General features: G+C 39.4%; 1 protein-coding gene across 2 annotated transcripts in view; it reads left to right on the forward strand.

The window, feature by feature from the left end:
• The window catches only part of LPCAT2 (lysophosphatidylcholine acyltransferase 2), a 59438-nt gene that overhangs the window by 15132 nt on the left and 19296 nt on the right, over positions 1-25010 (forward strand). For both annotated transcript variants that reach the window (XM_081031917.1, XM_081031918.1), the window contains exons 7-11: positions 1079-1113; positions 3997-4051; positions 12096-12178; positions 14199-14324; positions 15641-15794. In XM_081031917.1, the coding sequence (XP_080888043.1) occupies positions 1079-1113; positions 3997-4051; positions 12096-12178; positions 14199-14324; positions 15641-15794 (453 nt within the window). The remainder of the gene's footprint in view (positions 1-1078; positions 1114-3996; positions 4052-12095; positions 12179-14198; positions 14325-15640; positions 15795-25010) is intronic.

A 25010-nucleotide genomic window follows, 5' to 3' on the forward strand; every position in this document is an offset into this window, starting at 1 on the left:
ATTAGAAAACTTGCATAAATGTGTGATTTTTATTAAGCCTAGAGGGAAATTTTCCTGATTCAATCAATAATCATCACTGGTTTAGCAGGACTGAAGTAGCAGGTTAAATTGGGGATAGGCTTGGTGTTTAATGATTGCCTCAGTACTTACGAGTAGTGTGACTCAGTACTTACGAGTAGTGTGACTCTTGGCAAGTAGCTCAAGTAAGAAAATATCTAGAAAGAACCTAACATTTTATAGCAAGTCCACAGCTGGCTCAGGAAGTAGTCCCTTCTGCTCCCACTAGGTTCGTTATTGTCTTCTGGGTATTGATTATGTCACACCATTTCCCTAAACGTAGGTTTTTGGAGGATGTTTTGGTTCTAAGAGGAACTTTATTTACTAGAGAATGTACACCAAAAGGCAAGATGTAATTGTTAATTATCTATGTTATGTCAGATTAAGAGTTCTTGATCAATTCGGCTTTCGATTCGGTGACTAGTTTGTCGACCGTGGACATCTGTAATTAAAAAATTAAAATCTGCCAAATTTTTACTTATTGTACTTCTGTCTACGGGTTTGCAGTTGTCGTTTATTCAGATTCTTTCACTACGTACTTCTTTCCTCTTCCCCATAATTTTTTTTGGAGGTGGGGAAGAACTGATATATTCTGTTCTTTCACTATGCACGACTGTAATATTTTCTCCCCCATAACCCTATTTCTTGGGTGAGGGGGAAAACTGGTGTATTCTGGTTTTGTAAGTAAATTATCCAGATGTGTTCGTATTAGGAGAAAAACCGGTAAGCGTGCACAATAGCTTTTTTGTGTGTGTTTCTTTTTTTTTTAATTCGTATCAACTTAATTCCATAAAAAGATAGGTAGTTACATATGGAAAACAGCTCTTTGCCATGTAGACATAATCCAAGAATGCATAGACAGGGCGGTGATGTCTAACAATAATGATATGCTTGTTTTACTTTTCAACATTGCTTTTAATTCAGAAAGGAAATATGTGAATACCAATATTAAAATAAAGTCTTTGTTTTATGTGGTATTTTTTTCTCTGAACTGACAGTTTAAATATTTTTGTTGTCGTAGGATACTGTGACGTGGACATGGCAAGGATATACATTGTAAGTCGCTCATATCGATTATTTATAAAGTAAAAATTTCTAATCAGATCCTTAAATCTTGTAACTGATAAATCTCTATAGAGAACATAACTATCTTTCCCATTAACGCCCAGGGTCTCCCACGTGCAGAATTCTAGTTTGTCTGTCACGTTCTGATCGGTCTAAAAGTGTTGATCTACCAATTCTTAACAAATATTTCAGTGACCTAGTTTGTATCACACTTAGCTCTGATTCTGTAGTTTCATTTTCATTGCAGATTTAGCATTATCTAGTGTCTTCATCGCTGTTTTACGGTATTGGTTTAAGCAATCTAGAGCAATTTAGTCATGTGGCCTGAAATTGTTATGATGTGTCTGATCTGAGTTGAGAAAATGGCTAACCAAGCTTTCAGTTCTGTTCTTGGATGTGAAAAGCACAGGGCTCAGCAGTTTCTAAAAACGTTTAGGAGACGAATACAGTTTCACTATTAAGCAAGCTGAAGTGAAATAAGCCTTTAAACAGAACAGAACATGGAGAATCTTACTTTTTCTCCGGAAGCCTGTTTACATTTTGGTGAGAATCTGGATGTAAGGACTTTAGCCAGGGCCTTTCCCAGTAAGGCCTTTCGATTCTATTCTATACAGAATCCAGATAACCTTGTCCATGGGTTGCCAGTTAGGTGACAACCACTTGGAAATATTTAAAAGAAATTCATTATTTGCTTTCATGTACACTGTGGCTTTCTTAGATACCTTTTAGACAATCCAAACTTCTGAAAGTCAGATTTTTTTGCACTTATTTTCTCCATTGTGTGTGTGTGCGTGTGTGTGTGTGTGTGTGTGTGTGTGTATTTCTTTGAAATAATAAATTTAAATCATAATATGTAACTGATGGGCCAACTGTGTCCGTTAAGTGTTTGTTAATGTGTGAGACATTTTATGTTCCTCTTATGCTGTAGTCTTTGGGAGCTGAAGTTAAGTAAACGACACCAAAAATAGCATAAATTTTAAAGGATATCTAGACATTATGTTATCTCTAACTCTTCAGGAAATCAGTTTATTCATTTGGCAAGAATACATGTTTCATGGCACTACTGGTTTTGGACAACTGTTTTTCAACTTTTACTCAAGGGAAAATTAGGAGAAACAAGTAGTGTGAGGGCATTTTAGAAAAAGAAGTGCCTGCAAATTGGGTGGATAGTGTGTTTGTATTTCCTAAGATGTGTCGACCGCAGGGCTTTACCAAGTTAAGTTCCTGAAGGAGACAGTGACTTTGGGTTCACTGTTCAGTAAATAGGACTTTTTTTTTTGGCTTTGCAGCCATCTGGGTAGCTGTGAAGGTGAAACAGGAGAAGGTTTCTGGAAGGGGGATCAGGGTTAGAAAATAGAGGGCTTTCGTTAACCGAGCCTTCTAACTTGGGAAGTGTGTGATAAAGGGGAAAAGACAATAGGAGAGAGAACTCAGAAAAGAAAGAGAGGAAAACAGTATTTTCAGAGTTAGAGATTTCTTAGGATTTAAAAACAAACACAAAATCTTCAAAAAGCACCACTCTGTTTTATCCAAATACCACATTACACTTACCTACGGGAACTCACATTTCTACCTTATCTTCTGGACTACTTCATGATATATTTCGCGTTGTGTCTGTTACTTCTAAATCAGTTTCTCAATTGCCCTTGCCTCAGGTTCTAAGACATTCTGCACCAAAGCAGATATCCAAAGAGAGAGGAGTAATAAACTTAGGAAATAAACTTAGAGAAGGGGAAGCGAGCTATGGAAAAACTGTTTTATGTTGTTTGGTTTGTGAGGCGTGTGGATCAGGTTTAATGAGATCTTAGGTGTTTTATTTATTTTTTACAGCATTCAGAATTTTCAGAACAGAATTATCTGCTCAACTCACTGAATCCCAAAGCTCAATTTAAATAATTAAAGAAATTATTATTTTGTTGTAGATACTATAGATTGACTTTGTTTGCTAGGGGTTGACAGGAAAGGATTTTTTCCTTTTTAAGATGAAGGTTTTGAGAACTGATACCTAACAATTTGTAATTAATTATGGAATTGGTAAACTCGTTTCCTAAATTCCTTCTTTAACTAAATTCCTTGTTTAAATTCCTAAGTTTGTTTTGGTCTTAAATAAGTCTCTCCAAGTAATCTTTACGGATAAATCATATTTTAATTTCTTAATAGCAAAAAAAAAAAAAATGGTTGGTTGGTTGTTTTCATAAACATGTAATGTAATCCGCTCTGCCAGATTTCTGGGTCATCTCTCTAAATAAGGCTAAATTAAAAAGTCCGATAGAAATCTTATCCAGAAGCTGCAAGTTAGAACAACTGTTTCAAAAATTATCTTTTAGAAGATTAGTTATAACCACCTTAAAGAAAGCCTAGTCTAGTTTTATACTGAAATTTGAATAGTTTCAAAAAATTTCCCCATAAGGAAAACATTTACTAGTAACTGAGACAATTATGATAAACTTTCTACTTTTAAGAAAGACCCACTGATTATTGTTTTTTAAATATCAGAAAAGAGTTTAGTATTGTACTGTTCTACTCAGGAGCTTTCCTGTAAACACATTTATGTACCTTCAAAGGTGGCGTTGGGGATTTTCTCTAGGGACTTAGGCCTAGGAGCCCGAGTCATCAAAGAGACTTCACATGTATGGTGTAGTCTGCTGAGCTGTGTCTCTGACTCACAAATACCATATGGCATTGCATGTGGTGATTGAACTTTTGAATGTCAAGAATAGTTGTCTCAGCTCAAGAAGTGTTATAACGACCCTATGGCATTTATAAACACAAAATAAGTATAACGTGTGACATGGGTGCTGCATGTTTTGTGAAATAATGTTAGCGATACTTGTAACTGCCATATAAAGAGGACCCTCTCTTTCTTATCTTCAGCATTCAGCTTTGTATCCTTACTTGGTGCCAGCCCTTCACAAAGGTGGAAGTTGAGGTAAGTCCTTCACAATGTGGATGTGGAACTTGAAATTTGGCCCTTCCTTTTATGCTGAATTTCTTGTCTAGAGAGACCGAATATGCAAAGGTTGGAAGTTAAATCCACCGTCCTTAAAATAAGCCCTGTGTGCAAATTGTGTATCTAAACCCAGGCTATCAGATGCAGCCTTTAGAATTGTATCAAGAAACACCTCTAACTCCTGGGAACTCCTACCATGGAGTAAGCAGCCTAACCAGTCTGGCTGGTCAGATTTGCATTGCCTGTTCCTATCTTTTTATTCCTTTTAATGCTGACCTCTGCCAAGTTGAATGGTACACCTTCACACCCCAACAAAAGGAGCTCTAGAGTCTGATGGGACCCCACACTCCTGGAAGAGGAGGTTCTGTGAAAGCTGACAGGTGCTGCCTGGGGTGGGAGAAGCGCAGAGGCCAGAAGCCCTCACTTTTGGACTCATTCTGCATAGGGAATGTCTGAGGAAATCATATCTGGGGGGGTGGCTCATCTCATCATTCACAGGACAGTCTTTTGGTTGGAGTTGCAGTGGCAGGTGGGGGGAGGGGGGGAATAATTGGATCGTTCTGAAAATTCTAACCAGATTGTTAAGACTCTTAACAGAACTTTTCTTAGTTTCTGAGAATGATGTGGAATGGACCCCTGAATTCAAAATCTAGTTGGTTTCAGTGATACCCCCAGGTAGCCGCTGAAGAGAGAGGTCAGAGACAGATATATATGTATGTAAATTTAACCCTTCCTCTAAATGGTTCCTTCCTCTAAATTTACCCCTCTCCTGCTAAAACAAGATCTAGCAACAGATGTGGAAATGCACACGGAACTGCATTTTTATGTGTAGCATATATATCAGGGGTCAAACTGCGTTACGACATGAGCATGCAAATCCCTCATTTTTTTTTACCTTGACCACTACTACCACATTTTCTTTCTGTGTCATGGCTGGCTTGCTTGCTTTCTCTTTTTTTTTTCTTTTCTTTCTTTTCCTTTCCTTCCTTTCTCCCTCCCTCTCTTCCCTTCTCTCCTTTCTTTCTTCTTCCTCCCTCCCTTCCTTTTCAATTACAATGTTTGTATTCTCTAGCCCTGTTCTTAGACCTGTTTGGATAATATATTCTGGCAAAGAGAAGAATGCATCCTTTGTTCAATAACTTCACAAACAAAATGGCTTTCAAACAGTTTAAAATACCTGCATCAGAAGGGATTTTTGATGCCTTAGAATTGTGTTGCAGGGAAACAGGATGGGAATTTGCGACTTCAAATTTGGTATTCTTAGTTTAATCATAGTATTTTAGATTTATGATTCTCCCTTTCACGCAGGGGGCTCCTCACAACTTTATGGTTTTTGAATCTTTTAATTCCCTACTGTGTAGATGAAACTGAAACTGCATGCCAGCAGCTCTTCGGGCTCTAAGCATATCCACACCCTGGCTCAAGGCTGGGCCCTGTCCCTGAGGCGCCAACCTTTCCACCATGTCTGAGGAGGCTCACCTTGTGCTGCCCAGACACATAGTTTAGTTAGATGTCTCAGCTCACTTAGCTGTGCCACTTTCACCTGTCTGGGTTGTTCAGTGGCACCCATCTCTCTTTCCTTCTTCTTTAAAATTGATGGAAATCCTAGGTATTATTTTTAATATATGTTTTAGAACTTTGTGGATATTAATTAGGTGAACCTGATTCAAGATGTATTATTCGAGAATATGGCATGGGTTTTATGGTTTTTAAAATCAACTCTGAGTGGATTATCAAAGTGCCCTTTTAGACACTCTGCTGTGATGGTCACAGGTTATCTCACTATGTTGACTGCTGTAGCCTTTAGTGTCACAAGTCTCCCATCAAAATGATGGCTGTCAAACTTTTTAACTACCCAAAATCATTGGGCATCCAAAATCTAGAGAATGTAATATTGAGGAATATTTCCTTACCTCCTCTCCTCTCTCCCTCTCTGCTTTCCAGACACAGAGACTTGTTTTTAAAAAGGTTATTGTTTTCTTGACTCTTTGATCTTAAAAACACAATAAGTGCCACACCTCATGCCCTATGTGATTGGTCTTCTGGGATCCCTGAACAGTGCTGCCATGTGCGTCTACAGAATGGCTCCACTCAAAGCCCTTGGCCAGCTACTTCACAAGCTCATGGCTTAGGGGCATAGGCAATAAGATAGCTCGTTGGAAACATCCCCAAACTTGACATAAATGAAGAGCCTGCCAATTTACGTCATGAGAGAGAAGACATGCAAAGTCAGACTCTGTAGCGCTATGTGGGCAGCTGCTAGTTCCTGAATGGAAAAAAACATGGCGTTCACGTTGCCTATACAGTCCGCTTCCTTCATCAGAGGCCATATCTCAGTTGGCGTTCAGAGCATGTTGACTTTAAAGTCCACGCATTATATTGTAAATGCATCAAGATTTTTTTTCTGTAGGCATACAGACATATTTTGCTTCAGGAAAGCTCCTTTGCGAAGCTTATGGTGAGCTTCTTGTGGCTCACATTAGACCTACAACACTTTATGGCAGGCAAGCCATTGCCTTAAGTAACAGAAAGCGATTTTCTTTTTTCGTTAAAGTTTTTTTCTGATTTAGGAAAGGACTGTCATTAACATGTATCAACATTTATAGATTTATATCACTTCTGAAATCTTCAAAGAGCCAATTACTTAGGGAAAGTTCACATTTATGTAGTTTATTTAAATATTCAAATGCACTAAAATAATTTGCCGTTTTGAATCCAAAATGAGCCTTTTAGAAAACCTCCATTGCACAAATACACACACACACACACACACATCCCATCACATCACAAACGTACTTGTTCTAACAGAGCTTATTTCTTCTGGAACTTGGTACAGTTCTGGAATTGGTAAGTCATAGTAGTGGAGAAATGGAGTGTTACAAAATGTGTGTTCCCTGGGGTTTTCATTTCCATTCTGCCACGACCTACCTGTATGTGCTTGAGCAAATTACTTAAACCTCTCTAAGCCTGTGTTTTCACTGGTAAAATGGGGATAACATGTATTTTATAGAGCTGTGAGAATTTAATAAGCTTACTTCTGTGCTGGCGCACAGGAAGTGTTTCCTAAGCATTAACTGATTTCCATTATCATCTCGATTTTTCTGTTCTTTCGGAAAGGAAGCAGCAAATGTTGTCATACGTCCTCTCCTTGTTTTGGTATTTATCTTTTTGGAGACTTAAAAGGAGGATCATGGGAAGCACATTTGTTAAGAAGGGCCTGTTAAAATTCTTCTCTGTTCCTCGGAAAAAGATGAGATTGTATATGTAGCATTGCCATTCATCAGTCTTTCTCCTTCTCATCATCATGTTTTTAGGAGAAAGGAATGTGCTTGATGTGGTCAGGAAACAATGAATAAACTAGTTTTACTGGGACCGAGGATTTGTATAAAGGACTGGCTCTGGATAACAGGTGGCCCTACATAATAGGCTGAGGAATTTTTACTTTATCTTGTGAGCAGCCCAAGAGGGGGGAGGAGGCTCTGGGAGGCTCTGGGAAGCAGGTCAGTTAGTTTCCTCCTCATCTGGGACAGGGTGGGGAGAGTCAGCATTCTGAAGGGGACAGAGGACAGTGAAGTGAGGAGGGCAGTGGAGCTGTGCAGCTCAGGTGCGTGCGGAAGGGAATCGCAGTTCACACAGGCTGTTGTCGGGGAGGAAAGATGACCTCTCCTCACCTAGGTTCGATGGCTGGGACTGTGAAACAAATGGACAACAGGTAGATTAACAGGGGAAAAGGTGTTACTATTAATATAAATATCAACCATATTTATATTATATCATCAATATTTTATTAATTAGGTTAATTAAACATTAAATATTTTATTAATCACTTCACTAATTAAATGGTTAATATTTTATTATTCTAATCATTAGTATTTTAATCATTGATATTATTACTATATTATTAATATAAGATTCATTAATTTTAATATTATGTGCACAAGGGCATCACAGGGATTAAAAAGTGAGCCCCCACCCCAAAAAAAGTGGTGAGATTTGAGAGCTCATAAACCATTTTAATAGAGGAAGTAGGGGGGAGGATACAGGCCACTTAGGGAAAGGAAATGATTTTTAGGGAAGACGAATGGGCCCTTCGAGACTAGATAGGAGATATGTGAGTGTGTGATAAAGTCTGTCTGCGTGTGAGGTCGGCTTCTAGTCTCCTCGCCTCTGGTAAGAGGCAGTCCCTCTGTTGGATGAATCTCCCCAGGAGGGGATTTGTGACAGTTGAGTTCCTTTTGGAGGATCTGTCTTTAGGCAGACAAGCGGTTCAGAGAAAGCCTCTCCCTGTATTTGTTGTTTTTCGAGTGCCTTCAGCTCAGAATAATCCATATACCAAAGTGGCATATTTTGGGGCGGTATGTCCTGACCTCCTTCACTGTCTTCTTTCTAAAGTTGAAAGTAAAGTGCCATTGAGATGAAAGTGGAATTCAACCTGAGAAGCATGGACTGGGTTGAAACAGTAAAATATGATGGCAGGGGATCAAAAAGGGACGTCAGAGGGGTGCCAGGCAGCAGTGCAGTGTGATTTAAGTTAAGTAATTTGATCCTCCCCCATCACATGGACATTAAGGAAACAGACTCAGAATTAAGAATACATATTTTGGCACACCTGCAAAGATAAAGGAAGATCTCCGGCAAAAAGAAAACAAACAAAAAACAATTTTTATATTTTGAGGCAGTGTGGTCACTGTGGGAAAATAGCATAGTTTCCCAGCAGCTCTGAGGACCCTGTGGGAGTTAACATGGATTTGTAGTAGCCTCAACCCATACGGTTTTGTGCACCCCTCAGCAGTCTGCAATAGGAGTGGGGTGGCAGGATCAGGAGATGGGACCGAGGGTTGTGCTCGGTGCCGTGGGTGTGGCAGGAGTGAGAGATTCTAGATGACAGAAAGGCCCCGTGGATGTGTCTGACCCCCTCAGACCAGCTCGGGGGGCAGACAGATGCTGCAGGAGGGGCTGGGTAGAGAGGGGTGAGTGGCTTCTGAGCGTGACCGTCAGGTTCCCGTCGTCTAGGTCGGACTAGGTTAGGGGAGAAGTAAATACTCCATGAGGGGAATCTCTGACTGAAGAACTTGTCAGAGGAGGAGATTAGAGTCATGTATTCGATTCCATGGCTGAAGTGGAGTTGAGAAGAGTATCTGTGGCCAGGTGAAGGGGCTGGGAAATCAAGATGCCAAAAGGACAGTCAGGGTGGCTACTGCATATAATGAAAGAATATCTAATAAAGGTGGCAAGGAAAACATGGGGACCTGAAGTCACTGGGGTATTTAGATGTGTCTTCAGGGACAGTAATAGATAATGGCCATCATGGTCCCCTATTTTTGGTTGATCTTCCTTCCCAAATAAAGGGTGCGTTCATGCTGTGAGCCTTGAGTAGAAATGTGCTATAGAGGGCAAAGTCTGACCCAGGGAGGGATGGCTTTTCATTAGAATTTCCCTCGCACTGCTTCTCAGGAGGCATGGGGGCCTCCAAGGCCCATGAGTGTCAAATCTAGACGTTTAATTATTTTGTCCTCTCAGTGGAATGTTTTTCCTCAAGAATAAAATGCCATGCCAATATGAGAGTTATTAAAAATTATTTTATGGAAACTATTACTTACACTACGAAACCCGTAGTTCATTGTACTATGTTTGGTTAACAGTATAGCTATAATTTATTTTTCAGGGGTTTCAGTATGTTCTTTCATGACCTGCAAATCGAGTGTGTTATAAATGATCATTTGGCTTTTTAAAAAAATAAAGAATTATATGGCAATTTAAAACTTTAATTTATTATACTATTTTGTTAGAGATTTTATGAACATTGATTTTAACATAGTGTTTTCTTCCTTGGATTTCATACTAAGCAAATATAAGGGATTTTCCTGGAACAGGACGGAAGGAATTTTTAGACATTTATTTGCAGGATTGTTGCTCTGGATATATAAGTGATGTGGGGACCTCTGGTGGCTTAGTTTATTTTTCCATTTTCAAGAATAACTGGATACTAAGTAGAAAGCTAGATACAGAATTCTAGTTGGACAGGACCTTAGAAATTATCTAGTCAAACTTTTTCATGTGACAGGAGAGGGCACTGAGGCCCAGAAGGCTAAATGACTTTTCCAGGCTCACACAGCAGAGTCCAGGCAACGGTGCTCTTTCTGCAGCCTGCCACGGTCCCCTTGGAGAGGATGTTACAAAAAATAAACGTGCAAAGGAAAATGACATAGACTCGTTATCCTGTGATTCCTATCCGGTCCATCCTAAAAATGCCACTTGGGTCCATGCTGTCCTCTACTTCCTCACTTCCTCTGTTCGTGGTCTTATCATCTCTCCAAGGTGATTGCAGATGCCCCCCCTGCTCCCCCCGCCGGGGTTCCCCCTGCTCCTAGCTGCTTCCTCTTTGATTTATCCACTCCCTACAAAGTTATTGCTCAAAAGCTTGGACTGGGTCATGTCACTCCCTTGCTCATCTCTGAGTCACCATTGCCCGAGGCTTCTTAACATGACTAACAGGGCTTGAAAACAGGTCCACCTGTTTTCTGACAGGGCTGTTATTTTTAGACAAATCTTTTAAACTGTGGCCCTGCCACTTGTGTGTGGCTTTAGCTATATTGTGTATCCCCTTCTAGCCACATTCTTCTATCAAATGGAAATTCGATAGAACTTACTTCAGGGAAAGGTTAAGAGTAACGGATGGGAGCTGTTCTGGGTGGATGTAGCTGACTGTCATACATTTCTCCCCCACTGTGTGGAGAGCCCCTGGAGGGCAGGGCCTTCACTGGCCTGTCTTCAGGGCTTAGTGCAAGGCCTGGCACACAGGTGCCTCAGCAATGTTTGCAGAAAGGAAGTAGCCATGGAATCTTGAGCAAGTCATTTAATCGCTGTCAACCCCAATTCCTGTGACTAAAACTGGGAGGGTTAAGGAAATGGAATAATGCATGTAAAGCACCTAATGTGGTACCTGGTTCGTCGTTGTTATTCAATAAGCAGGAGCTGATGGCGAAATCATATTTATCCTTAAAAAGCCAAGATCAACTATTAGCTCTTGTGTGTAGCCTCTTTGGCTGCTTTCCCCTGCCCCCTGGCCAAATTAATCCTTTCCTATCCCTCACTCTCATACTCTAGGAAGGATGGGTTAGTAGGGAAAGCAAGGGTTTTAGAATCTGACAGACCTTTGACTGAATCCTGGCCTTGTGACCTGTGTGCCTTCATAGAAGTTAATTAAGCCTTTCAGCCCTATCTGTAATTGGGGGTGATACGGGTAGTGATACTCAGCACGTGTTATCTTGGTCTGTCCTATTAAAATGTCTTCTTTAGAATAGGGATACAGTCCTCTTGATCTGGTAGATAGTAGGTGCGCAAAATAAGTCAGGACTTAAATATGACATCAAAACCGTGTTAATGTTAGAAAACTATGTATAAAAATGAGGACAGTACAAATGAGGCATCACAGATTATCAGCTGGAGAAAAAAAGTTAAAACGGTAAATGATAAGGCAAAACGTGGTAGTGGGGAAAAGCTAGAAAGCCAGTACTAAGGGTTAAAAAAAAAAAGCAGATGAAATGACAAAACATGACCAAATGATTAAAAAAAAAAAAAAAAAAGGCTGATACAGGAATGGATAGAGAAGGTTATAAAAGACAAAATAATAGTAATAATAACACTTTCACACAAAGGGGTGGGAATGGTAGAAAGTGCAGCTCTGAGAATGAGATCTTAGTAGCTACAGCTTTACAGCTTCCAGAAGTCCAGACACTGGCTCATTTCGTCCTCACCACAACCGGGGCAGTAGGTGGTCAGAGCCTTCCCTTTGGAGTCGAGGAGACAGTTCAGAAAAATTACAGGACATATCACTTAACACACAGGGAGACCCAGGGCTTGGCTCCTGAGTCCAAGCACCGTGTCCTTTCCATTACATCCTGTAAGCTATGTGCTAGAAAGGCAGACTTACTGAATGCTAGATCACTTATGAAGTGATGTATTTAGCATGTAATGTCTGAAGCCTTTTCCATTGTTATAGAAAAGTGTATTTGTCTTTCAGTTTATGCCTGTTCAAGTCCCGAGCGATGAAGAAAAAAGTGATCCTGTCCTTTTCGCTGGCCGAGTCCGGAATTTGATGGCGGAGTACGTGTCTCTATGTGATCAAAATCAGTAGACAGCTAGATTGAACATTATTAGTAAATAGCATTTAACATAGCTTTAAGGTTTGGGGTTTTTCCGCATGTGAGTTCCTCATTCCCAACTTCTTTTGGTAAGTAAAATAACGTGCCCAGGAGGAACACAGTCCTTGAGACAATCTACAAATACTGTCCCCAGCTGCAGCCCCAAACTAATAGAAATGTGTCTTTGCCAGAAGGGGTGCGGGAGGGTACAGTAACCAGAAGAGAGCAGCCAGTGCTTTCCACACACAGGGTGGACTCTCCCAAGCTGGTCGTCACCATCACACGAAGCCCGTGACAGTGGTAGCATTTCTCCCGCTGCCTGCCTTCTGTCCCCGTGGCCTCCATGGAGCTGCCAGGGCTGAGGGTTTCAAAGGCATCAATGATTATAGCACCAAAAGGAGAACGTTTGCAAGGGAATACAACAGAAGCGTAGAAAAGGGAGAAAGTCACCCCATTGAGGGATGACTATAAATTGAGGATTTAGAAATTGCAAAACATAAGGTAGATGTTTTTCTACACGGAAAGGAATTTGAACTGGCCACCATACTGATGAGATAAATCACCTCTCCTGCAATGAAAGAACGTGTGTGACACCATGTACCACCTGGCAGCCTCACAGCCGTCCAGTGTGCACCTGCTCCCCAGGCACCACCTCCGCAGTCCTGTCCAGTAGTAGGTTTGCAGGTAAAAGGCCAGTGGACTTTATTCTCTGAGTAAACACTCGATGGGAACTCTGAATTCAGCTTCATAGCAAAATTTGGCTTTATAGCAAGCATGCACCTATATATTCATACATACACACACGTATATTCGTAGTAATATTCCACAGCAGAATAACTTTATTTTCAAAAAAGAATAGATGTTTAGCAAAAGAAAAAATTGTGTTACGTGTATCTAGGTGTGCTTGTTTCAGTTACGTCCTTGTCTGGCTACAGTTTTGCTCGTATACTGTTTTCTTCCTTCGATTTTCATACCAGCTAATGTCCAAAAGTTAGGAACGAAGATAAGTATTAACATTTATTAATCAAAACATCCTAGTTGTAGATAGAAAAAAAGTTTTACTCTTACTGCATTCATTGAAAATGTAATGTTCTTAGTAATGATTCATCAAAATCAAATACAGGGGAAGACATAATTTTATGATGTTCCCTGACTATCTGTGAATAAAAGTTTAGTGAAGAGGAATCTTCAGGGACTTATTTCATGTACTGCACAGCCTTTCTTCTTGGTACTCAGTGGTTTTTTTAAGTTATTATTAATGTATATTTATTTTTGCAAATCTAGGTCACTAATTATTAGATCTTTCAGCTGGAGGGAGGGAGTATGGGATGTGCTCTCCTTTGAGCATGGAGGATGTTTTAGCTTTGGAAGAAATATGAACTTGTTATCAGTTCTCTTCAGTGTTTTTAGATGATTGCTATGTGGCAAGAAGGTGGTCTTCATGTTTTAAAAGATGAAAAAACGCAGATGGCTAGCAATTGAGGTTGTTCATTTATATTACGTACAGATGCCATTTATCTGTTTAAATGGTTCTTCCACGGGCCGTGTTGGTTTGTCCTTAGAATAACCCCGTGGAATAAGTAATTTTTCCTACATGCAGGTGAGAACAGTGAGCCTTAGGTTAAGTGCCAGAAGGTCCACGGCTGGTGAAAGACTCCATCAGGACTCGAACATAGGTCTTCTCATTACTTTCCATGAGACTGACATCCACTGTTATTATTGTTACAGTAGTTAAATCACAAAGCAAAAATAATCAGCTGACAGAAGCATGCAGACATGAGGAGATTCACTCAGGCCATAGTAAGTCAGTGAGGAGGTAGTAGAGAAATACGTCTCTTTGACAATAAAAAGCCAAAACTGCTGGTTTAAAAAGTAGGAAATACGTTTCCATTTACTGTTGCTTGTTGACTAGTTCAGGCCAAATGAAAAATCATCACCTTTAAAAATTGTTTGAACTTCAGTTTGCTTTTTAATGCTTTTAGAGCTCTGGGAATTCCAGTCACAGATCACACCTATGAAGACTGCAGACTGATGATTTCAGCAGGACAGCTGACGTTGCCTATGGAAGCTGGCTTGGTAGAATTTACCAAAATTAGCCGGAAATTGAAGTAAGTATGTTTGTAAATTACTACACTTTCATACAGTTGTCCAAAAGAGATCTGACTTCTTGTATGTTTATTTTCGTTAATGCTCAGCCCTGGTATTTATTAGGAAAGCTGGGGCTGTGAATGTATGTTCCATTTAGTTCATCTGGTTTTGTTTTTTCAAGAACAGTTAACTGAAAATACGTGTATTGGTCATAGGAGACCAAGAGGTAGTAAATGTGGGTGAGTACACATCTGCCTCCCTACACACAAATGGCTCGGAAAAGTTGTCCGTCTGGCACCTTCTTACAAGAAGGACAGCATAATTGGATGATACTGGCCTGTGGCGATCACACCTCTTATGAAATAGGAATCGACTTGTAGAGCAGCAATTCTGACTAAATTTGAAATACCCTAGACCTACCTTTTTCTTCTGGGTATGTAAATTTTATTTTTTTAAGGCAAAAACACCCCTTTGTGCTATTATGATGTAGTTTAAACCATTTAGAATATTCCCTGGTATGAAAGGTATAACTCCCCAAATCCCCCTGTTATTACAGTTCATTCAGTTTTCATCCTTTTAGGGATTTGCAGAATTTATTGATTTAACAGACCCTGGCACCCTCCCTGGGAGGGAGCTGCAGAACCAGGATTAAAAATTACATTTTGATGATAACTGATACAGCAAATATTGTCTGTATCTTCTACATAAAATGTTTTGATGTTATGTTCACAGTTGTCCTATAGGTTTGAAAAGTTTAGCTAGTCACTGAAATTGGAGACAAAAAAGTATGTGTCAAGTCACGTGTTTCACCTCAAAGATAAAGCTTCTGATGTAAGCTATAGTACATTTTCCAGTGTTAATCACCCTGATTTTTCATAACTAATATCAGAGAAAGTGTGTGTAGTCTAATGAATCTCCCTATCACAACATTTTCTGACATATGAATTCATTATCAGCCTCATAGCTCCTTGAAAACAAAAGTTGTATTTTTTTTAACAAGTCAGTGAGTACTACTGACTTACTAAGTAATATTTAGATTAAAATGTGACTTATTTTCTTCTCATGAGTCCTTTATTCTTCTACCACATTGCTCTTCTTCTCAGTTACTTTTCTTGCCCTCAGATATTCGGGGAAATTACAGTTATACTAATATCCTTTAAAAAATTAGAGGCCTGAGTACATGTTCAAATGCACTTTAAAATACCCATTTTATTTTCCTTTTCAGTTTTAACACATAAAATATTTTTCCGCCAGACAAGTGAATAAAACAATGTGCATCAAAATGTCACCTGGATTGTAAAGCGCTAATAACACGTGTTTGTAATTCTTTGTTTAGATTAGATTGGGATGGTATCCGTAAGCATTTGGACGAATATGCAGCTATTGCGAGCTCCTCCAAAGGGGGAAGAATTGGAATTGAAGAATTTGCAGAGTATTTAAAGTTGCCTGTTTCAGATGTCCTGAGACAACTTTTTGCACTCTTTGACAGGGTATGTTAAAATTTGATCTTTAACACGCAAATGTTTTTATGCTCCCCTCAGAGCACCAATATGGCAGGCAAGGAAAGCTTGTTAGGTCAGTGTTAGAAGAAGCGAGGCTGAGCCTAAGGAGTCATTGCATGATTTTGTTTTTTTCCCCTTAATGGTCATAATAATACTCGTGTGTGTGTGTGTGTGTGTGTGTGTGTGTGTGTGTGTGTGTGGTTGTGTGTGGTAGGGAGAGTGTGCGATGTGTGGTGTGTGTGTGTGTGTGTGTGTGTATGTGTGTGTTATAACAGTTATGATAAGGTCTATTTTAAACACCAGGTCAGATATAAATACTGTGACAATATAATCATATTTGTAACTGGAAAGGTTTATATAACTGGCAAGAATTTTTAAATTTATGTCAAAAGTCATATGTTGAGGACCTGGGTGGTACTATTCTATTCTGAAGGTTTCTGGACTTTCCCAAAAATGTGTGAACATCTAATAGATTTTATTTTCAAATAACATTTTATAACAAAGATTTCCCTTAAAGCTTGGCCACTTGCCATTATATTGGGTATACAATTTCCTGCTTATGAATATATAAGTACATGAAATTAGATAACTGAGTTGTCAAAAAGTTGCCTTAGAAAAGTGTATCAAGATTTTAAGTTCTCTATTTTTTGTATTTGTTAATATATAAAATTCCCTCTTTTGGTTACAGATATATGAGTTCTAACCAATCTATAGAGGCATGTAATTACTACTTCCAAGATACACAACAGTTGCAAAAAAGGATATTTAGCAAAGAAATGATAGCTCAAGGACAGAAACCAGGACAGGCCTTTTTTCCCTCTTTTCAGAGCACTCTCTTGTCCTCAGTGACTTACTCTGTAATCATATAGGTGACCTATCTTGAACAAGATGCAGTTAAGCAGCTTTCTCCTGTATGTAGTGCGCAGGCCCCTCTCCTGGGCTTGCTCGCAGCATCCAAATAATCTGTCCTTGTGCATGAAAAACAGTCTTCACTGCACCGTATGGTAGTACCGCTGTGGTACGACTACAGCGTGTAATGAAGATTTCAGGGAAAGGAGAAGAAAATTATTGGATATAACTGTGCCAGTTGGGAAGACAAAGGAACTTTTGTGCTGTTACTAGTGTTTCTGGGAGATTTATGTAGCAGCTCCCAGTGTGGCTCTAGAAACCATGCAAGTAATTTTAAAGAAAGTTTCTACAGAGATGAACTTGGTGGCAGGAAGGAATGTGGCAGGGACACGCAAATGAGGACAGAAGATGGGGATGTGGGAAGTGACGTGAACAGGGACCAAGGGGGACATTTAGAGCATGCCTTAGACTTCCTGCTCACCGCGATTTTCAATCAAAAATAAAAATAGTATCTATAAAAGTTGCCCTCTCTTTCAGGTGTCAGACTGTCACAACTAGCAGTTACAGGATTGTTAGGACACCAGTTCTGTCTTTTGGTGACCGATGATACCTGCCACCAGCCCCATTGTTCCTAGTGCACCGTCAAGTATTGGAAGATTTGGGAGTGGGGAAGGGAGTGGGAACCAAGGATTGAAAGAACTCCTAGTTAGCTGATTGACGGACTCTGAACTGGAGAAGACAACTAGCTCCAGGCAGTCAGAAGACAGGTGAGCCTCTGTAGCCGATTTGGTCAGTCACGTTTTTTGCGTGGGCTGTTTCAGTCAGCTGGCTCACATATCAATTGTAAGTGTGAGTTTTCTTCACTTCTTTGTATAGTGTGACTTGGCTTTAGATAGAGACCACGAGCTGGTAGTAAAAGCACTTTTCTTTTGATCTCCAACATATTGGAAGGTAGAGAAAATAGTCTGGAGAATTAAAGACTAATGCATTTGACCTTCTTTCCTTCCTTCCTTCCTTCCTTCCTTCCTTCCTTCCTTCCTTCCTTCCTTCCTTCCTTCCTTCTTTCCTTCCTTCCTTCTCTTTTACCCCCTCTTCCCTTCTTCCCCTCCTTCCCTGACTCCCTGTTTCCCTCTCTCCCGCTCTCCCTCTCTTTCATTTTTTGTTTTTAACATACCTGCATGTCTGTGCTTGTATAGGTTTGCTTTGTTTTGAGAAGACGTTGAATGATGCACTTGCTGCCACGCCCAGTACACACACCCACTTCCATGCCAGGCTTATTTTTTCAGTCTCTTTAAGTGATTGAGCTGGGGAGTTTTCAGTGGGAAAGACCAGGAAGTTCAGTAACTTCCTAGTTTGTTTCTCTCAGAGTAGCTTATCTTGATAAACTCAATGCTTCATGAGGGGTGGGGGGCAGAGGGAGGAAGGGTGGGAAAGAGAAAGGGGTGGGGTGTTCCTGTTGCTCTTTCAGTAGCTATCAGTGTTTGCAGTGCCAACGGCTCCCATAAGCCCTTCCCATGCTCCTTTCCCACTTTATCTTCCTTTTCCTTCTCCTTCTTTTCCTCTCTCAATCTTTCCCCAAGTCCAATGTAGTTGTGCTTGGTATTTGGGGGATGGAGGAGAGACCTGAACATCTCTCCACATTCCGTTTCTCTTTTTTCCCCACTTACATTTTTGGCTAGTCTCCAAAAACATCATCATGGCTTTTGTTTCAATTTGTCCTAAAAAATATGCTATCTATTTAGCTCCTTCTGAGATTCTGACATGTTCTTTTAGATTCTCAGATATTTGACAGCAGGTAAGGTCCAACAAAAACATGATATCCATGATCCAAAGCATGGGATAAGTCACTACTTCGGGATAATTCCCTTTGGAGAGGTCCAATCTTCGTGGGGAAAAAGAAAAGGAAAAGAAAAAGACCCTTTACATCTTTAGGTTCAGCATAGCTTCTTTATTTTCATGAATGTATACTGAACTCTCTAGATCAGAGGATAATTTGGGATTAGTCAAAAGTCCAGATGAGTTAGAGTTGAGGGCTGAGACAATAGTTTAAAACATTGTCTTCTCGACATTTTTTGTAGTCACAAATTCAGTGTTAAATACTACATTTTGTGGCAGCACACTTGGAGAGATTTAAATACACTTACTGGGTTAAGAAACCTCTCTGTCTAAATCAGGAACGATTATCAGACAGTCATTTTTACAGCTACAACAATGTCTGGCAATGTCCATGCCAGCATCATCGTTCCTTCTCCCCCTCACCCCTGTCATCACAGTTACTGAGAAACCCATGAGCTGCCCGGCCAACAGTGTCTTATATACCTGGGAGACAAGTCCTCAAGTAGTTTAGTATGGATGTCATCTTTGTTGCTCATTTGACAATACACCGTGTTATCTGCCTCTGACCTCTTACTAGTAGCCGAATCTTATCTCTTCTGCATTGCATCTCACCGTACATTCAGCTTGCTGTCCCACCTGACACATATCACCATCATGGTCTGTACCCTCCCTGGTGGCAAAGCTACCAGTATATTTCAGGGGCCAGCGGACTTTTACTGTGAAGAGCCAGATAGTAAATGTTTTTTGACTTTGCAAGATAGATGGTCCCAAACTTTTAGAACAACGTGCAAATTGAATAGAAAAATTCATCTATGCCACTCACAAAGATTTCTCTGTTTATTTCCAATCAGTGAAGGCATGTAAGTGCCTTGTTGTAACTCTCAGCATGAGCATAAAATCAGCATACTGCGGCACCCTACCGTCCCTAACAGGAAGGGGCAAGCAAGGATGCTTGTTATTATTGGCACTGATGATTTCACATTTGAACTAAGACCAAGAACAGGGCCGACAGGAAGAACTCAGGATAAAGAAACGCATTCATTCCACATAATGTGAAACGGTAATAAAAGATCTTCAGAAGTTTACAATAGCCACAAATGCTGGATTGTCAAAAGTGCTAAAGTATACTCACACCTTTCCTGTCTAATATTTAAACAGAGTACGTAGTCATGCCAGAAGATCCCAGTGCCAGTTAGAAGGCAGAAATGGGAAAAATCATGACAGTTTTTAAATTTTTTGCAGAATAGAAAAAGTAACCATCTACATTTTATTAGGCTATGGTCTATTAAGTGCATAATGGTCTTGATATAAAGAGAGAGTGAGCTCATGCCAGACTTTAGCTTAGGAATTAGAATTCAGTCTCTCTCATCTGTAAAGATAAACGATATTCCACCAGTTAGAACTTTGGGAGGATATCAACAAGAGGTAGACAGGTTAGTCAAGAATAAAGATTCGGAGTGAACCCCTTTCAATCAGGTGTGGACAATCCTACAAAGCACCAGTGCTTATGATAAGCACTGACTACAATCCTCCAGTCCACTCCTTAAACCTTACTGGCACTCTTGGTTCTCATCAGCTTACCAGGGGTCAGCAAACAGCAGTCGCTACACCAAATCCAGTGTGACACCTGCTTTGTGAATAAAGTTTTATTGGGACATGGCCATACCCATTCATCTATGTATTGTCTCTGGCTTTATCGCCACAGTGGCAGAGATGAATAGTTGCCACAGTGAAGTCTTCTATCCTTTACATTTTCCGTTCAGGTTTGATATATAATAATAATAATATTTCATAGCTCATGTGAAGAGAACTCATCTTGATTCCACCTCAGCTAACCAGAATTTGTTCTATGAAATCTACTCTATAACGTCTATGATACAATGAACAGGAAAAGACTATAAACAATCTGAGTGGGATGGAGGACATTTTCTATTCAGTTGTACAAGTTGCCCTGAATGTTTGGTTGTCATACATGGTGGAGCATTTCCCCCTTTAAGTCTCAGATTAACATAGCTTCCCCGCTGAATCCCTCATAGTCTGTTCTCTCACTGAGTGTTGTTACCCTAGGAATATCCACTGAAGCATGAGAATTAGACTCTTTATTTCTACCTCTTGAATGCAAGTATACCGAAGAGATGCTTAAAGGAAATGGAAGGGAGACTGCAGCAAAGAAACCGTAACTTTTTGATCAGAGTAAGGGAGCAATGAGAGCATAAGGAAGTAAAGAGCAGGGCTTTGTAAAGAGCAAATTGTGTCAGACCAATTTAATTTCCTCCTATGACAGAGTGACAGTCCAAGATGGTAAAGCAAAAGAAATAGATATTATCTCTATGGACTCTAGAAAGGCTTTTGATTTCATCCAGTATGACATTCTCACCCATAAATTAGGACGGTCTGGTCCAGATTGTGGTGCAGTTAGGTACAAACCCCACTGACAGAAGGGCTTCGTTCACAGGAGCGTTGTGTGTCCTTCTGTGTTATTCTAGACCTGGTCTAGAATAGAGACTCTCTGTCTCTAGATTTGCCTTTTCTAGACATTTCACATAAATGGAATGATACAATATACGGTCCCTTGTGCCTTCACTTAGCGTCGTGTTTTTGAGGTTCATCCATGTCATGGAAAGCAACTCCATGTAAAGGAAGTAATTCATTCCTTTTTATTGCTAAACTGTGCTCCATGTATGGCTATATCACATTTTGTTTTCGATTCACCAGTTGGGGGATATTTCAGTTGTTTCTGCTTTTGAACTATTCTGAATAATGTTGCTCATGGTATGCATGTGTCACTCTTTACTTTTTAAGTCCAATAACTCTTCCCCCTCAAATTGAGGTTAATTTTTCCATCAGATGTGGCCTCTTCCCCTACCCTTTTCCTCCAGATTTATCCAGTAGAACTCCCCAGATAGCGACCAAAGTCCCTATTAATGTTCTAATAAATAGCCTTAGGGGCTTAAAGAGGCCAGAGAAGGAAAGACTTGTTAATCTAATAACTGTCTTTTATTCTGTGATGGCTTATGAGGAACTGTTAGCCAAATGCCCTGCATCTTCACAGAAAACAAATGAGAGGAATTCAATTTAAATCTCAGCAGAAAACACTTCAGATGGGCATACGGAAGCACATTTTATATGCCAGTGGATGCTATTACATTAATTTCCACTATTATAAAAATAAAGCCCATGTAATTTTCTCTGAGAGAAGCGCATATGAATGGGTTTAAATCTGTCAGAGGCCAGATGGCCCCTTGTGACCATCTAAAAGGAAGACAATTCTGTTGTGGTTATGGAAGGTATTTGGCCTTTGGTGTTCCCATAGGCCATTTCATTGTGCCCATGAGACCAGTTATTGGAGTCATTATGCCATAAAACCAATCATACGAAAATTTCACATAAACCACTGGGTGTGGCGGAAGGAGACACTGTTCCCACGTCCTAAACAGAGCCGTGTTCCTCAGCTACTGTTTTCTCTCTTATGATAGTTGGAATCATCATCATTCAGTTCTAGAACTGGACAATTTACAAAGTAATTTCACATCGAGTCTTCTTTTGACTTCATATTTGAGCTGTTAGGGGTTTCCACAGTAACCTAGGAGATAGACTGTCACGTGGCAGTTCAAAGCCCTTTCCTTTCAATTCTGTGCTGTGCTGCCCTTTCATAGGCCATGTCTATTTGGAGAACTCTGACTCAGCCTAGAGTGAGGCCTACACATCGTCTCTTCTGTAGGCAAATGCTCTCTTTCCTTTGCCTCAGCAGAATTCATTGGTCCCCCTTTGGGGACCCATAATGGTTTGATAATCTAGTACAATGTCTTAGCTGTATGACCTTTAAGATGGAGTTTCTCTGAGGATTTCTTTCCTTATTTCAAACACTTTTGTATTCTTCAGAAGAATTGCATGAAACCTAAATACCAAAGAATATTATATACAAATGTCATCGTTTAGTAATAATAGTAGAACTATGAACGTAGAGTTCACATTGTAATTACAACTCGTTTTCTGTGGGTGTACTTGAGTCTTGAGCACATTGGCCTGAGATCATCATCTTTGTATCCTCAACACTCAGCCCAGGTCCTGATCTATAATAAGTAAGATTGAATTATTATGAAGCAGGTAGGCGAGATACCTCTTATCATCCTTCGGCAGATGTGAAATTGATGCCCCAAAATGATAAGTGATATAATGATTTAGTTATTACGTCCTGACCACCTTTCCCAAAGTTCACAAATAGAACTTCCAGAGACCTCTGGAGGACTTGTACTCTGACTCTACCTAGTAGATAAGGTTTCTCAAAATATTAGATAAGGTTTCTCAAAATATTGTCTGGGGCTACTTGGCATAGACTGACTTCTGAAGATACATATTAAAAATATAAAATCAAATGTCACAAATGTAGCTTTGAGGGGGAAAAAAAGCCAGACACATAAAATCAGAAATGAAAGAGAGGACAATATTACCAATTTTACTGAAATAAAAAGTGTTGTAGGAGAATACTGTGAGCAACTGTATGCCAACTCATTGGATAACCTAGATGAAATGAGCAAATTTCCAGAAACACACAACAACCTTCCAGTACTCAATCATGAAGAAATAGGAGACTGAATCGGTAATTAAAACAAAACAAAACAAAACAAAACTCTCAACAAAGAAGAGCCCAGGACCAGATGGCATCACTAGTGAACTAGTTGGAAGTCTTCTTTTTTCCTGATTTCAAAACTTACTACAAAGCTACAGTAATCAAAACAGTGTGGTATTGGCATAAAGACAGACATGTAAACCAATGGAGTAGAATAGACAGCCCAGAAATAAACCTGATGATTTTAGACAATGGCGTCAAGACCATTTAGTGGGTAAAGAACAGTCATTACAATAAATGGTGCTGTGGGAGAACTGGATATCCACATGCAGAAGAGTGAAGTTGGACCCTTATGTTACACCATATATAAAAATTAACTAAAAATGGATCAAAGACCTAAACACATGAGTTAAAACTATTATTAAAAAGAGCTGAAACTGCTATGTTTGTCTTAGAAACACAGGGTAAGAGCTTTGTGGTATTAGATTTCTCAGTGATTTCTTGGATCTGACACCAAAAGCACACACACATACACAAAAAAAAAAAAACCAAAATAAAAATTAGATAAACTACATCCAAATAAAAACTTGTGTGTATCAAAAGACACTATCAACAGAGTGGAAAGACAGCCTATGACTGGAAGAAAATATTTACAAATCCTATACTTGACAAGGGGTTAATATCCAGAATATGTAAAAAACTACAACTCAACAACAAAACAACCCAACTGAAAAATGGGCAAAGGATTTGAATAGACATGTCTCCAAAAAAAAAAGACATGCGCATGACCAACAAGTATATGAAAAGGTGCTTGACATCACTAATCATTAGGGAAGTGTGAATTAAAACCCCAGTGAGATACCACCTTACATACATTAGGATGGCTATAAGGAAAAAGAAATAATAACATGTTGCTGAAGATGTGGAGAAATTGGAATTTCTATGCACTGTTGGTGGGAATGTAAAATAGTACCGTGTTTCCCCGAAAATAAGCCGTAGCTGGACCATCAGCTCTAATGCGTCTTTTAGAACAAAAATTAATATAAGACCCAGTTATATTAAGACCGGGTCATATAATATGATATGATATGATATGATATGATATGATATGATATGATATATATATCAGACCAGGTATTATATTAATTTTTGCTCCAAAAGTCACATTAGAGCTGATGGTCCAGCTACGACTTATTTTTGGGGAAACACAGCATAGCCACTGTGGAAAACACTGTGATGGTTTCTCAAAAAATTAAGAACAGAATTACCGTATTATCTAGCAATTCAACTTCTGAGTATATATCCAAAAAAGCTGAAAGCAGAGACTTGAAGAAATATTTGTATACCCATGTTCATAGTAGCATTATTTATAATAGCCAAAAGGTGGAAGCCACCAAGCATCCATCAACAAATGAATGGATAAATAAAATGTGTTATATACATACAATGGTATGTTATTTAGAATTAAAAAGGAAGTAAATTCTGACACACACTACAAGATGGATACACCTTGAAGACATTATACTAAGTGAAATAAGCCCATCACAAAAGGACAAATATCACATGATTCCACTTACATGAGGAACCTAGAGCAATTTAATTCACACAGACATAAAGTAGAGTGGTAGTTGCCAGAGCCTGGTGGAAGGCAGTATTGGGAGTTATTATTTAATGATTACAGAGTTTCAGTTTTGCGAGATTAAAAAATTCCCCGGGGGCGGATGGTGGTGATGGTTGCATGACACTGAATATACTGAACTCTACACTGAACTCTACACTGAACTCTAAAAAATGAACTTTAAAAAGATGGTTAAGATGGTAAATTTTATGATATATGTATTTTACCACAGTTAAAAAAATTTTTAATGAAAAAACGAGACACAGAAAAGTATTTACTGTATGATTCCATTTATTTAAGGGACAAAAATGAATTTGTGGTGTTAGATGTC

This window comes from Rhinolophus hipposideros (assembly GCF_964194185.1).
Source record: "Rhinolophus hipposideros genome assembly, chromosome: 21".
Classification (NCBI taxonomy): domain Eukaryota; kingdom Metazoa; phylum Chordata; class Mammalia; order Chiroptera; family Rhinolophidae; genus Rhinolophus; species Rhinolophus hipposideros.